Genomic DNA, 13,718 nt, shown 5'->3' with positions numbered 1-13,718 from the left:
ATTGCCATTTTAAAAATTTTAATCTAATGAAACATCATAAACTATAGGAGTTTAGCATAATAGGACATAATTACTATATTTAGCATAAAAAACAATTTTTCCTATATTTTTATACATCAACCTCCCTATCCATTTCAGATACGGCAGTATCTATACCTCCATATCAATTTCGACACGTGGTGATCAAACAACCATATACTCCTGAGACGATCCAATAAGTTTTTAAAACTTATCCAACCTTATCTTTGCCAAAAGAAAAATAAACTCTCCAAATATTACTTCTCAGCTTCGCATATCAGCATCACTCAGATAACACACATACATCTGAGACTTGTTGTAATGGCAACTTCTCTCCAAGCCACCGCAACTTTTCTTCAGCCGGCGAAGATCGCCACTTCTTCTCCTTCTCGCAACGTTGTTCATCTCCGATCTAACCAAACCGTGGGCAAGTCCTTTGGCCTAGAATCTTCACCTGCTAGACTCACTTGCTCCATCCACTCTGACTTCAAAGACTTCATCGGAAAGTGCTCTGATGCAGCCAAAATTGCTGGTTTCGCTCTCGCCACCTCTGCCCTCGTTGTCTCGGTAATATTCACATAAACTTAACAAAAATATATATGCCTTTGTGTTCATTTATTAGTTTAAAGCTAGTGCAACATAGACAAACCAGTTTATTACCGATTAGTGTCGATATTTCATAATTGCAATAGCTGTAGGTTTAGTTACATGTTCTGAGGAAACTAATAAGCCTAGGGTTTCTAATATAATTGGATAAATGAAGGGGGCGAGTGCGGAGGGAGCACCAAAGAGGTTAACGTACGACGAGATACAGAGCAAGACTTACATGGAGGTTAAGGGGACTGGTACTGCGAACCAGTGTCCCACAATCGACGGTGGCTCTGAAACATTCTTATTCAAACCTGGTAAGTACACAGGCAAGAAGTTTTGCTTCGAGCCTACTTCCTTCACCGTCAAGGCAGATAGCGTCAGCAAGAACGCCCCGCCGGATTTCCAAAACACCAAGCTCATGACCCGTCTCACTTACACTCTCGACGAGATCGAAGGACCCTTTGAGGTTCATCTTCAGTCACTTACTTTTTCTAGGTGTTGCTTCTTCCGCAAGAAACAGGAAAGTTAACTTGGTATTGTTCGTTTAACAGGTTAGTTCAGATGGAAGCGTGAAGTTCAAGGAAGAAGATGGGATCGATTATGCAGCAGTCACAGTCCAGCTTCCGGGAGGAGAACGCGTGCCGTTCCTCTTCACGGTGAAACAGCTCGAGGCTTCAGGCAAACCCGAAAACTTCAGTGGCAAATTCTTAGTTCCTTCGTACCGTGGCTCGTCTTTCTTGGACCCTAAGGGACGTGGTGGATCCACTGGATACGATAATGCAGTGGCTTTGCCTGCGGGAGGCAGAGGTGACGAGGAAGAGCTGTCCAAGGAAAACGTCAAGAACACGGCTGCTTCGGTCGGAGAGATCACTTTGAAGATCACAAAGAGTAAACCAGAGACAGGAGAAGTGATCGGAGTGTTCGAGAGTCTTCAGCCGTCTGATACTGACTTGGGTGCTAAGGTACCAAAGGATGTTAAGATCCAAGGGGTTTGGTATGGTCAGCTTGAGTGATTGTTCTAATCCGAATCTGTTTGTCACAAGTTGTATTAAAACATCTTCTATATATATCAATAAAAATGCTCGATAAATAAATATAATGTATCAGCGAATAATTTAATAGATTAGGTTTTCAGCTAATCAATTCTCTAGTTAATTACAAGCTTACGGGCAAGTTCAATAGACCGTAAGAAATGGAACCACATGGATTCGAATGAGACAAAGAAGATGCAGTTACGTATTGGTTAGAAGACAACGATTTATGAGGAAAATAGGACCTGATATAGCCTGTGAGAACTTGAAAATATGCTCGAGTTATTTTCCTTTATTTATTAGAAAAATAAGATTAGGTGCAATCGAGTTGGGTGTGTAATGGTATGTTTCAGTATTATAGATGAGTATGATTAATATCTTATTTATTTTCTTCTTATAATTAATTCAAAGTGTTGACTAAGGTGTTGTATTTGATTAATATGGTTGGACTAGCAAATAGAGCCATATGGTGTAAATCTTTGTATAAATAAGAAAGTACTTGGAAATGGAGAATATGCCGGGATCGTTCGGTACGGGCATCAGTTTCGCTCTCCGTTCTGGCCAGATCTTCTTATCTTCCACTTTGCTCATCTACATGTGCTTGCATTACGATTCCTATGACTTCACTACCTTCTGGAAAAACCTTCCCAAATTCTTGTTTGATTTTGTCTAGCGACTCAACTTACCAGTTTCGATAAAAAAAATTATCAGTTGTATTTTTACAAGGGTTTCTTGATATTGTTGGGGAAATAAGGCACACGGCGCAGCGGAACTTAACGGTCGTGTTTCCCCTGACCTTATGTGAACCTGTGAGGAAAATACTTCGACGATAGCAGAATATAGTATAAGCAGAAACTAAATGAGACAAGCACTTTTTACGTGGAAAACCTCCTCGATGTGAGAAGGAAAAACCACGGGACCGTATTCCAGTTGATATCTTGTGTATTTACATGTTTTTAAGCTTCATTCTAGTCCTTATATTGTTCATTTGCATGCATTTAGAGTGCATTTAGGTTGCATTGCATTACATTTGTCTCAATCAGATATTGGAGATGCTTATTGGTGACTTTGAAGACATTTGAGGGGTTTTCAGTCAAAAGGGTAAAAGATGAACATGGATGAAGGCCTTAAAGATATCTTTTGAAGCTCAAATTTTGGGAAGACAAAGTAAATTGAGTTAGCTTTCTAATGGAGGTGGTTTCAAGTCATTTGGATCTGTATTGAAGGAGTTATGATCAATCTACTGGAGGCATATCAACCCTGTAGCGACCAGAGCCGTAGCGACCAGAGCATGTCGCTAGGAGGGTTCCCAAGCGTACGTAGCGACCACTGTAGCGGGATGCCAGGTCGCTACGGGCGAAAAATACTGTTTTTTTTATTGGGTTGACCCAGATTTGTTGGGTTGACCCAGTTCATTTTTAGACTTCTATAAATATCTTTTAGACCTAATTTTGAGGGATATCTTGTTTTCTCTCTAAACACATTGCTATTTTGGTGAAAGATTCAATCTTTAGCTTCTTTTCATCTCTATCTCTTGTGTTTATTGATCAATCTTGACCACTAAGCATGATTAACCTTCAATCATCCATGGGTTTTGGGTTATTCATGTCTATTAGTGAGTAGTTACCTTTTAGATTCATGGGCTAGGGTGATTAGAGTGATTAAGTGAAGATCTAAGGTGTTTAGTGTTAGATTTTTTGTTTCCTTGCTTGTCTACTTCTCTTAATGCTAGATTAAAGTTGGCCTCTTTATTCTAGAGCTCTAGACATTTCCCACCCACAAGGTGTTTGATGAAATGTCTGAACCAAGTAGAGCTTGCTCTAAACTTACCTTACACAAAGACCATTGTGTTAAGGGAGTTTAGATAGTTAATAGACTCATCCCTAATGATTGCTTAGATCTTTTAGGCTCAAAGACCTTTGATGTCTAGTTGATTAAAGCAAATGAGCATTCTTCTTGACCATAGAGCTTGCTTATTTCAGTGTTCTAGACTTAAGGAAGTTATTGATTGAAAGTTTGCCATCCTTAGATTGGATCTTAATCACTTAAAGTCAAATGCCTAACCCCATGAGTCCTATCGTCCTAGATTGATTGAAAGCTTGTTTCTTTATTGCATTTTAGCATAGTTCTAGTTAGCATCATCATTCAAAACCTGTTTGCACTTAGATTAAGCATAGATTTGTATTCTCAGTGCATTGAAATCACATAGGATTGGTTCGACATCTCATATACTACTGCATTTGATAGGGACCCGAAAAGTCATGTTATCAAATTGGCGCCGTTGCCAAGTTCTATTGTGATTTTGACATTGGGATTTAGTCATTTGCTTGAGACTAAGTCATTTTTATTGTTATTGTGATATTGGCTCTGCTTTTTCCTCTTTCTTTTTCATTTCAGGTGTATGAACTTGAGAAGTAGAGGGACTACAAACCTCACTCCTCTAGTACCAGACATCCGGGCTTTGGAAAGAGAGAATACAAGAAGAAGGAGAGAAGAGGAGCAACAGGCTCATTTCAACAGATTGGGTTTTGATATGGCTCACCATCAGAACCAGAATCAAGATGGAGAGATCCCTTTGGGAGCTGCCCAAGAGGGAAATGGTCAAGGAGCTGCCAACCTTCGACCACAACACCCACAGCGCCAAGCTAGAGCCATTGGGGCCTATGATCAACCTCACATCAATGGTCATAGGTTGGGAATAAGAGCGCCTGCTGTGGAGAACAACAACTTTGAGATCAAGTCAGGACTGCTCAACATCATTGAGAACAACAAGTATCATGGTCTTGCTACTGAAGATCCTTTTGACCACTTGGACAAGTTTGATAGCTACTGTGGTTTGTCCAAGACCAATGGAGTGTCAGAAGATGCTTTGAAGCTCAGGCTCTTCCCTTTCTCTCTGGGAGACAAGGCAAGACAATGGGAGAAGTCTCTCCCAAGTGACTCTATCACTACTTGGGATGAGTGCAAGGAAGCCTTTCTAGACAAGTTCTTCTCCATCTCCAGGACAGCTAAGATCAGGAATGAGATCTCTGGGTTTCAGCAGAGGAACTTAGAAAGTTTCAGTGAAGCATGGGAGAGGTTCAAAGGCTACCAAGCTCATTGCCCACACCATGGCTTCTCCAAAGAGAGCTTGTTGAGTACCTTCTACAGGGGAGCTATACCACAGTGCAGAAACAGACTTGATACAGCCAGCAATGGATTCTTCTTAGGCAGAAACGAGGTGGATGCAGAGGAGCTGATAGAGAACATGGCCAAGAGTGACTCAGTATACAGTGAGGATCATGATAGAGTCAACAGAAGTGATGATCAGCAGACCAAGAAAGAGCTCAAGTCTTTGGAAGAGAAGCTGGACCTACTTCTTGCCAACAAAGCTAAGCTGGATCAGATGAAATCAGTTGGGGAACAGCAACAAAAGCAGGTTGTTGAGATCAAGAAGATTGATGGCTTGGAAGGACATGAAGAGGTGTGCTTTATCAACAACAATGGAACTTGGTATAGGAAAGAGCCCAACTTTCAATACCAAAACAACTACCAGCAAAAGCCCCTCTACAACAACCAACAAGGTGGTTATCAAAGCAACCAGCCTACTCAAGCTAGAGGAAGCTCTTCTCAAGCTCAAGTTCCAAGTTCAACCACGGAATCTATGTTCAAACAAATCCTAGAAACTCAAGGGAAATTTGCTAAGGACATTGGAGATGAGTTCAAGGCTGTTCATGCCAAGATTGATGGAACTTATTCTGACCTCAACAACAAGTACATGCAACTTGCCTCTCACGTCAAAGCTTTAGAGAGCCAGGTTGCTTCTTTGCCTTCATCCTCCAAGCAGCCTATGGGAACTCTACCAGGAAAAGCAGAGGCAAACCCAAGAGAACATTGCAATGTTCTCCTCTCTAGTGACACTTCTCGGGTCGCCAACTACGAGAGAGAGGTAGATGAGATTGAAAGATTGGTGTTTGGAACTGAAATTGAACAGGTTGAGCATGTGGTTGTTGCAACAGCTGAGTCCAAGATTGTGCAAGAAGCTGACAGGATAGTTGCAGGAAAGGTTGAGCAGAGCAGAGAGCACAAGGCTGAGAAACTAGTTGGGAGAAGATCTGATCAGAGGCTGAATGTGGTGAAGCTGGAAGACACTGAGGTTGAGCTATCCCCCTATGACAAGCTCCCTTTTCCAGAGAGATTCCTCACCAAAGCTCAAAAGAAGGTGGTCTCCAAATTCAGAAAAGACTTGAGTGATATTGGAGTAAGGCTTCCAGAGATTCACAACATGCAAACTGCTCATGTCCAGATGATGCTCATCAAAGACATTCTAGACCACCAAGCTGATGTAACAAAGCTCCTGGACATCTCTACACTCAAGCTTGATCCACCAATCCCACCCAAGTCCCTCCCTAAACTAGGACACCAAGGGATGTTCACTTTGCCTTGCTCCCTTGGAAAGCTTAACTTTGATGATGCTCTAGTGGATTCTGGTGCAAGTGTGAATGTGATCTCACTTGAGGTGATGAAGAGTCTAGGGATTGAGCACATGCTACAAGACACATCTCAGCTCCAATTTGGGGATTCCTCTTCTACAACCCCAATTGGTATCATCAAGGATTTCCCTTTGAAGCTTGGAGCATGCACCATCCCTATAGACCTCACTGTTTTGAAGATGGAAACTAGGAAGATAGTCCCAATGATCCTTGGCACTCCATTCCTCACAACAGTGGGAGCTTGCATAGACTTTGCCAACAACAAAGTCACACTCCTAAATGTGAACAAAGCTGTCTCCTACCCTCTTCAATCACCTAAGTTGAAACCTGAGTATTGTGGCACAATAACTTGTGGAGCATCCTCCATTGAGAAGACAAAGGCTGAGCTGAGTGGTATTGAGAAAGAGGTTCTTGGTGAAGAGTCCCCTAAGGAGAAATGTGATGAGCACTTGGACAGTGCTCAAAAGGAGTATGTGAGTGAAGCCACAAAGGCCTCCCATGGCAAGAAGAAGATTGTGAAGGAATCTCACCCTCCACCTCTTGAGAAGACTCCTCACACCCTCACTCTCCACCCAATGAAACTCAAGGATGGAGCCATTGAGTACAAAATCAAGTGCAAGGGAAGGTTCAAGCCATTCTCAAGTGCAAGAGCCATCTTCACTCCTCAGCTTCAAAATGATCCCATCAAGCTCCAAGAGCTACTCTCTCAGGTCCTCACCATCACTCTTGAAGGAGGGAAGGATCCTCCTTCTCACTAGTACAAGAGAAAAGGTAGTCAAGCTAGTGACTCAAAACAAGCTCACTTGGGAGGAATTCCCATGGTTATCCTTGTATATAAATTTGCTATTTCATTTCTTTATGTTTTCAATAAGTGTGGCAGAAGTTTCAGGCCAGCTCAAAGCTCAAGCTCTAGACACCCATTACCACACTTCACTCTCCACTTGAGGTATCACTCCAACCCTTCTTTGTACATACCATTCCCTTTATCATATTTTCGGTATCTCCTTCTCTCTTACTCACACAGAGACTGTGTGATTTAAGTGTGGGGGAGGTACCAAGTATTTGATCATGTTTGCTTTGTTGATTATGCGTCTCATGCATTGCATTGTACATTCAAAATGCATAGAAAAACCATAAAAAATAATTTTTTTGAAAAGTACATATAGAATCATGTAGTTGTATCACTCGCATTCTTAGGATTGAGTCTAGATCATATATGTTGCATTCACTTGCATATGGAGCAGCTGTTGATAATGTCTTGTAAAGAGCACTTGTTTGCACTGAATTTGACACCCTAGCTAAACATATCAAGTAGCTTAAGCATCTCTTGAAAGCCTTGCATGCTTCGTGCCTTGAAAACTCTTCTTGAAACATGTTTGCTTGCTTGATATTGGCATTGTTCTCGAAACCAGCTCCAACCTGAATCTTGAGTTAAATGATCTTAATCTCTCTTGCATATGGGCATTTGCATACTTGATCATGGATCTCATACACATTTGGGTTATCTTTTCCATTGAACCACTCTTTGTTAACCCAAATGGCACTCCCTTACCCTAAAACCCTTACCATTCTTTGAAGCCTACACTGATTTGCATGAGTGAGGCCTCTTTTGATAGTTTGTCATGTGCAAAATCTTGAGAGTATTGGGAGCGACATGGATTTGTTCTCATCTCTTGCTAGCATAGAGTCATCATTTGAGCTAGCTTCTAGGATGGTGAGTGGGTGTATGTTTCTTAAAGGTTTAATGTCTTCGGTTTGGAGTGTGAGAAAGATGAGCAATAGAGTGTTATGACAAAGAAAAGCCCTAAGGACCTAGAATAGAAAGAAAAGAAAGCTCTTGTTTGCATTGTTTGAGACCTCCCCCTATATTAAAAAAGAAAAAAAAAGAACAAAAAAAAAAGAAAAAAAAAAAAAAGAAAAAAAAAAGATTCAAAAAGATAGCGGGGAAGGGAAAATAAAAAGATTTTAGAGCTTAGAAAAGTGAATAAGAGGTCCTTAGTGATTAAATCATAAGAGTTGTTCATTGGGTGAGTGATGTGAGTGTTTGTTATTTTGGGGTATGGGATGAATGAAAAGGGTGTAGAATTTGTAATTACTTAGGATTGGGTAGAATGATGAGGATGAATCCATGTATGCTTGAATTGCTCCTAGTCTTAGATAAATTTTGCATAATGATCAAGCTCCTTGATTCTTGAGTGATTACCACCTTAAAATGATGCATTGAACCCTCCTTTTCATCCATATTAGACCATTTGATCACATAGCCAAATGATTGAGATCATGTGCCCATTTGTGAGAATTCACCTTGTGTGTGTGTGTGTGAATCAATGTGAGGGCTGGTTAAGAAGACTTGTTGGTTGATGAGTATTGCATCTTGTGTAAAGGTATAAGAGTATTGATAGGCCTAGAGAAGCTAGAGTATAATAAGAGAGTTTGCTCATGCTATTTGCTATGTTTCTTTAGGATGTCAAGTTGAGTGCTCTAAGTGTTTCTTTTGCTTATGTGCTCCCACCTTCAAACCTCTCAACATTAGTTTTTTGAAAGTTTACTTGTGGACAAGTAAAGGACTAGTGTGGGGGAATTGATATCTTGTGTATTTACATGTTTTTAAGCTTCATTCTAGTCCTTATATTGTTCCTTTGCATGCATTTAGAGTGCATTTAGGTTGCATTGCATTACATTTGTCTCAATCAGATATTGGAGATGCTTATTGGTGACTTTGAAGACATTTGAGGGGTTTTCAGTCAAAAGGGTAAAACATGAACATGGATGAAGGCCTTAAATATATCTTTTGAAGCTCAAATTTTGGGAAGACAAAGTAAATTGAGTTAGCTTTCTAATGGAGGTGGTTTCAAGTCATTTGGATCTGTATTGAAGGAGTTATGATCAATCTACTGGAGGCATATCAACCCTGTAGCGACCAGAGCCGTAGCGACCAGAGCATGTCGCTAGGAGGGTTCCCAAGCGTACGTAGCGACCACTGTAGCGGGATGCCAGGTCGCTACGGGCGAAAAATACTGTTTTTTTTATTGGGTTGACACAGGTTTGTTGGGTTGACCCAGTTCGGTTTTAGACTTCTATAAATACCCTTTAGACCTAATTTTGAGGGATATCTTGTTTTCTCTCTAAACACATTGCTATTTTGGTGAAAGATTCAATCTTTAGCTTCTTTTCATCTCTATCTCTTGTGTTTATTGATCAATCTTGACCACTAAGCATGATTAACCTTCAATCATCCATGGGTTTTGGGTTATTCATGTCTATTAGTGAGTAGTTACCTTTTGGATTCATGGGCTAGGGTGATTAGGGTGATTAAGTGAAGATCTAGGGTGTTTAGTGTTAGATTTTTTGTTTCCTTGCTTGTCTACTTCTCTTAATGCTAGATTAAAGTTGGCCTCTTTATTCTAGAGCTCTAGACATTTCCCACCCACAAGGTGTTTGATGAAATGTCTGAACCAAGTAGAGCTTGCTCTAAACTTACCTTACACAAAGACCATTGTGTTAAGGGAGTTTAGATAGTTAATAGACTCATCCCTAATGATTGCTTAGATCTTTTAGGCTCAAAGACCTTTGATGTCTAGTTGATTAAAGCAAATGAGCATTCTTCTTGACCATAGAGCTTGCTTATTTCAGTGTTCTAGACTTAAGGAAGTTATTGATTGAAAATTTGCCATCCTTAGATTGGATCTTAATCACTTAAAGTCAAATGCCTAGCCCCATGAGTCCTATCGTCCTAGATTGATTGAAAGCTTGTTTCTTTATTGCATTTTAGCATAGTTCTAGTTAGCAACATCATTCAAAACCTGTTTGCACTTAGATTAAGCATAGATTTGTATTCTCAGTGCATTGAAATCACATAGGATTGGTTCGACATCTCATATACTACTGCATTTGATAGGGACCCGAAAAGTCATGTTATCACCACTCAAAAATCCACTATATAAATGTATGTGAGTACAACCACGTCCTCCCTGTTCAACAACCTGAACAGAACAGAGACTCTAGCTACAAAGAGCTATCTCCAACACAAGATCAACAACAACAAGAGAGTAACACAAAGCTTCAAAACCGGCAGCAACAAGACGACCTAAGCTCACAAGGATTCCGGAAACCAGAGACTAATCCCACCGTACAAATCCAAGATGAACAAGTCCACAACACCTCTGCCAAATCTCAGCTCAATCAGAGAAGATCTCACCGTCGGATTTACCAAACACTCAAGACAGTACTGCTGAAGAACTGTGACGACCAGCTTCACCAAAACCCAGACAACAGAAGATCCAACCGTTAGAATCCAAATCCCTTCGGTGAACCTTTAACCCACTGACTGCAGAAGCTTCCCACAAAATATCAGCCCGATCAGGATCCGTTTGACCCTCCAAATCTGCCTTGACAAACCCAGACGAAATCTGCCTTCTTCTCTCCTTTTCTCTCTTTTGTCTTAAGAATCTTCTTGAGTACTCTTCTTTCTTTTCTTGTGTTATGTCTGCTGTGTATAGCACAATTAGGTTAAGAGACTTTATATGGTGTCTCATTAACCCTAATAACCTCCAAGGCCCAATACTAATCTCATGGACTAATACCTATGGCTCAACTTCTAAGTTTGGTTATCACCAACCAAACCCAATGGGTTTCCTCCATCTAGAAGGAACCCAACAGATATTCACCAAGTTTTTGATTTCTGAAGCTCTATCAAGCATTTGAGGATAGGGTATAGTCTCTGTTTGTGGTTTGGTCTTAAATTGATCAAAAGTCACACTGGGGATACGGTTTGGTTCAATGGTTCCATCTTTTTGTTGTTGTTTGGTTAGTGGCTGAACTTGCTTTGGTGAAGGATGTTATGAAACTAGTTTAGACTATTCTGGTTATCTGTTATAGTCTGCATTGACGTTGCTCTTATCTGTGCTCTTAAGCTTTTTGATGACTCTGATGGCTTTTGTAACTCCATGGAGCATCTTACTCGCACTGGCCGATGCATACTCTCTCTTACTGGAACAGCTTCCTCATAAACCTAGCGTTCTATCCATAGTTCTCGCCGGTGATGTCGTATGTAATTCATATGAGTTTCTTAATCTTCCCAAAAACACTGCGCAATCTTCTTATTGTAATCATCATATCTCTATATATTGTAACTAAACAGGTACTATCTTTTCTTTCTCTGGGTGGGGCTTGTGGTGTAGCCAGTGCTACCGAACTGCTTTTGTCTACAGGTGCACAGATTTGCGGCGATAACTTCTGTAGCCAATACCGAGCCACAGCTACATTGGTCTTCTTGTGTTGGCTTCTGCTACTTGCTTCAGCTCTTTTCAATCTTTGGAGTTTATTATATGTTATGTGAAGCTTATCAAATCTCAAAAGAACGTCTTGCTCTCCAAGCGTCTTTGTGATGGCCTTTGTATTGACATGCTTACTTTATATATGAGAATCATAATAATCATAGGAAATGAATGTACACTTAACTTTTTTACTCTTGAACATGTCCCCTTTATAGTATTAATGTGAAATAAATTTTACCAGTTTATACTTTATACAAAACACAGTTTCAAATAAATTGATGCACTTCGCTTTAAGATTTACACTTTTGTCCTCGATCGCTTATGTGGTAGTGAGCCGATATTTCCCTTCAAACTCAATAAGCCCAATAGTATATCCGATTTGAGATTATAGAATACTTATAGAACACGATTGTTGTAAAAACTTCTTAATCCAATGATCGAATTAAGGTTTCTTTATGCTAGGTATGAATTTCAAATTGGATATAATGAATTTTTTCATCAGTTATCCAATTTGAGATTATATAACACTTATAGAACACGATTGTTGTAAAAACTTCTTAATCCAATGATCGAATTAAGGTTTATTTATGCTAGGTATGAATTTCGAATTGGATATAATGAATTTTATGTAGATAAATTAAAAAATATTTATCATCATTAAATAGAACCATCAATCATAAATTCTGATAAAAACACCTCAAAATTGCTAGTATGATTCAGTGAGATGAAACTAAAAGGTCAAACAGGGATCCTTATAAAATATGTGGATTTGTAATTATAAAATTATCTTGTAATAATCTTGTAATTTATAATATAATAAATAAGTGTTTGGAAAACACAAATTGATAAAGGTTAAGAACAAGCTCTACTGGAAAAAAATGAAAAAAGGAAATAATAGTTTCTGAACAAAAATAAGGAAATCTTGTTGTTAAACAGAAAAGGAAATATTTGTTTCGGTTTAGAACCTTTCTCAAAAATTCTATGACTCTATAAAAGTGTAAAACCAGAAGATTAGACAATCCTAAAATAAATTACGGCTGAAACTAGAAAGTATGAACGCGACTCTTGAAGTTCAGAGCTGCATCAAAAAATTTCCATGGCTAATTCAGATGGTGAAGTCGAGACTATTCCATGAGTTCTGCGATCAACACATCTCAAAACAGCGATGCTACTTCTGTTGTGATTGTATGACTCCTCTTTTCTGCAAGGTCTGCTTCAAAAAGAACGATCACAAAGACCATCTTACGATTCAAGTAAAAGATTTTTCTCTTTAACTATTCTTAAAATCTGCTTTTTTATTATTAGGTTTCAACATCCTTGTTGACATAAAATAAGTCTTAAGATAACTGGATGTTGAATTGCAGGCATTTAAATGTTCGAACAAGACAGCAGTAAGGACTCAGACGATATCAAAATATATGGACCTATCTTCCATACATATATATTCAGTGAATAGCTATTCCATCGTATTTATCAACCAGAGACGTGAGAATGATAATCATCGTTCTAAAAACAATGTTTTGCATAAGTGCAAAGTCTGTGGATGGCCTTTTGATGCTGCTTCTTCTGCTTTGTTCTGTTCGGTGGAATGCAAGGTACATTATTGTGTTCTTTTTCTTTTAAAATTTTAACTACATAAATCTGTTTGCTTTTGTAAAGTTAACATTAATATTTCCTTTTAATTTGACAGCTTAGGAACCCTATATTTGGTTCACAACTGGATGAGGTGGTAAAGAGTTCAGATGATATTGTTGAACCCATTGTGAGACCAAAGGAGAGTTCAGAAGATGTTTTTGAACCTATTGTGAAGATAAAAAAGAGTTCAGAAGATGTCGTTGAACCCACTTTGAAGAGAAATGAGAGTTCAGAAGATGTTGTTGAACCAGTTGTTAAGAGAAATGAGAGTTCAGATGATGTTGTTAGACCCATTGTGAAGAGAAAACACAGGAGGAAAGGGATTTCATTTAGATCTCCCTTTTCCTAGGATTAAACTCAAAAAAGATTTGCATGATATATATATAAGGGACGTAAGAGGTTTCACATAACTGAAATTTGGACATGTGTGCGTGCATGTTGTGGAGGATATGATTTTTTTTCTCTTTTCTAAGTCATGCTTAAACCGTTTAATCTTAGTTCCCTCAAATTGACAAATAAAGCTTGTTCGGTTTCGTATCATCAACACAACTTTCTTTTGCTGATCAATTAGAATTCGAAGTTTGTTCTTAAATTGGTTGGATTGCTTTTATACTTTTGTGTTTCATGAATAAACAAGTTTCCTAATTTTCTAATTTAAAATAGCTAGGTTGGCAGGTTGATGTATATTTCAATGT

The 13,718-nt window shown here is 39.1% G+C and overlaps 3 protein-coding genes and 1 non-coding gene across 4 annotated transcripts; 3 read left to right on the top strand and 1 right to left on the bottom strand.

Annotated features, from left to right (window-relative positions):
- Window positions 1-258: 258 nt before the first annotated feature.
- Window positions 259-1,708, top strand: LOC108820564 (oxygen-evolving enhancer protein 1-2, chloroplastic). The gene is made up of 3 exons (XM_018593527.2): window positions 259-585; window positions 782-1,075; window positions 1,161-1,708. Exons 1-3 carry the CDS (start codon window positions 340-342, stop codon window positions 1,620-1,622), a joined length of 1,002 nt encoding a protein of 333 aa, XP_018449029.1. The 5' UTR covers window positions 259-339; the 3' UTR covers window positions 1,623-1,708.
- Window positions 1,709-2,106: 398 nt separating this feature from the next.
- Window positions 2,107-11,550, top strand: LOC108836150 (CASP-like protein ARALYDRAFT_485429). The gene is given in 3 exon segments (XM_018609354.2): window positions 2,107-2,275; window positions 11,025-11,158; window positions 11,253-11,550. Coding segments are annotated over 3 exon segments (501 nt in total). The 3' UTR covers window positions 11,451-11,550.
- LOC130508933 (small nucleolar RNA R71) lies at window positions 4,651-4,757 on the bottom strand. The gene has a single exon (XR_008943117.1). It is a non-coding gene; the product is annotated as a small nucleolar RNA R71 (small nucleolar RNA).
- An 883-nt stretch (window positions 11,551-12,433) lies between the features above and the next one.
- On the top strand, window positions 12,434-13,408 carry LOC108836141 (uncharacterized). Its single transcript, XM_057002756.1, has 3 exons — window positions 12,434-12,641; window positions 12,753-12,983; window positions 13,079-13,408. The coding sequence occupies exons 1-3, from the start codon at window positions 12,441-12,443 to the stop codon at window positions 13,370-13,372; spliced, it is 726 nt and encodes a 241-aa protein (XP_056858736.1). The 5' UTR covers window positions 12,434-12,440; the 3' UTR covers window positions 13,373-13,408.
- Window positions 13,409-13,718: the final 310 nt, after the last annotated feature.

Source organism: Raphanus sativus, chromosome 2, assembly GCF_000801105.2.
Source record: "Raphanus sativus cultivar WK10039 chromosome 2, ASM80110v3, whole genome shotgun sequence".
Classification (NCBI taxonomy): domain Eukaryota; kingdom Viridiplantae; phylum Streptophyta; class Magnoliopsida; order Brassicales; family Brassicaceae; genus Raphanus; species Raphanus sativus.
This window is presented reverse-complemented; position numbering and strand designations above follow the sequence as displayed.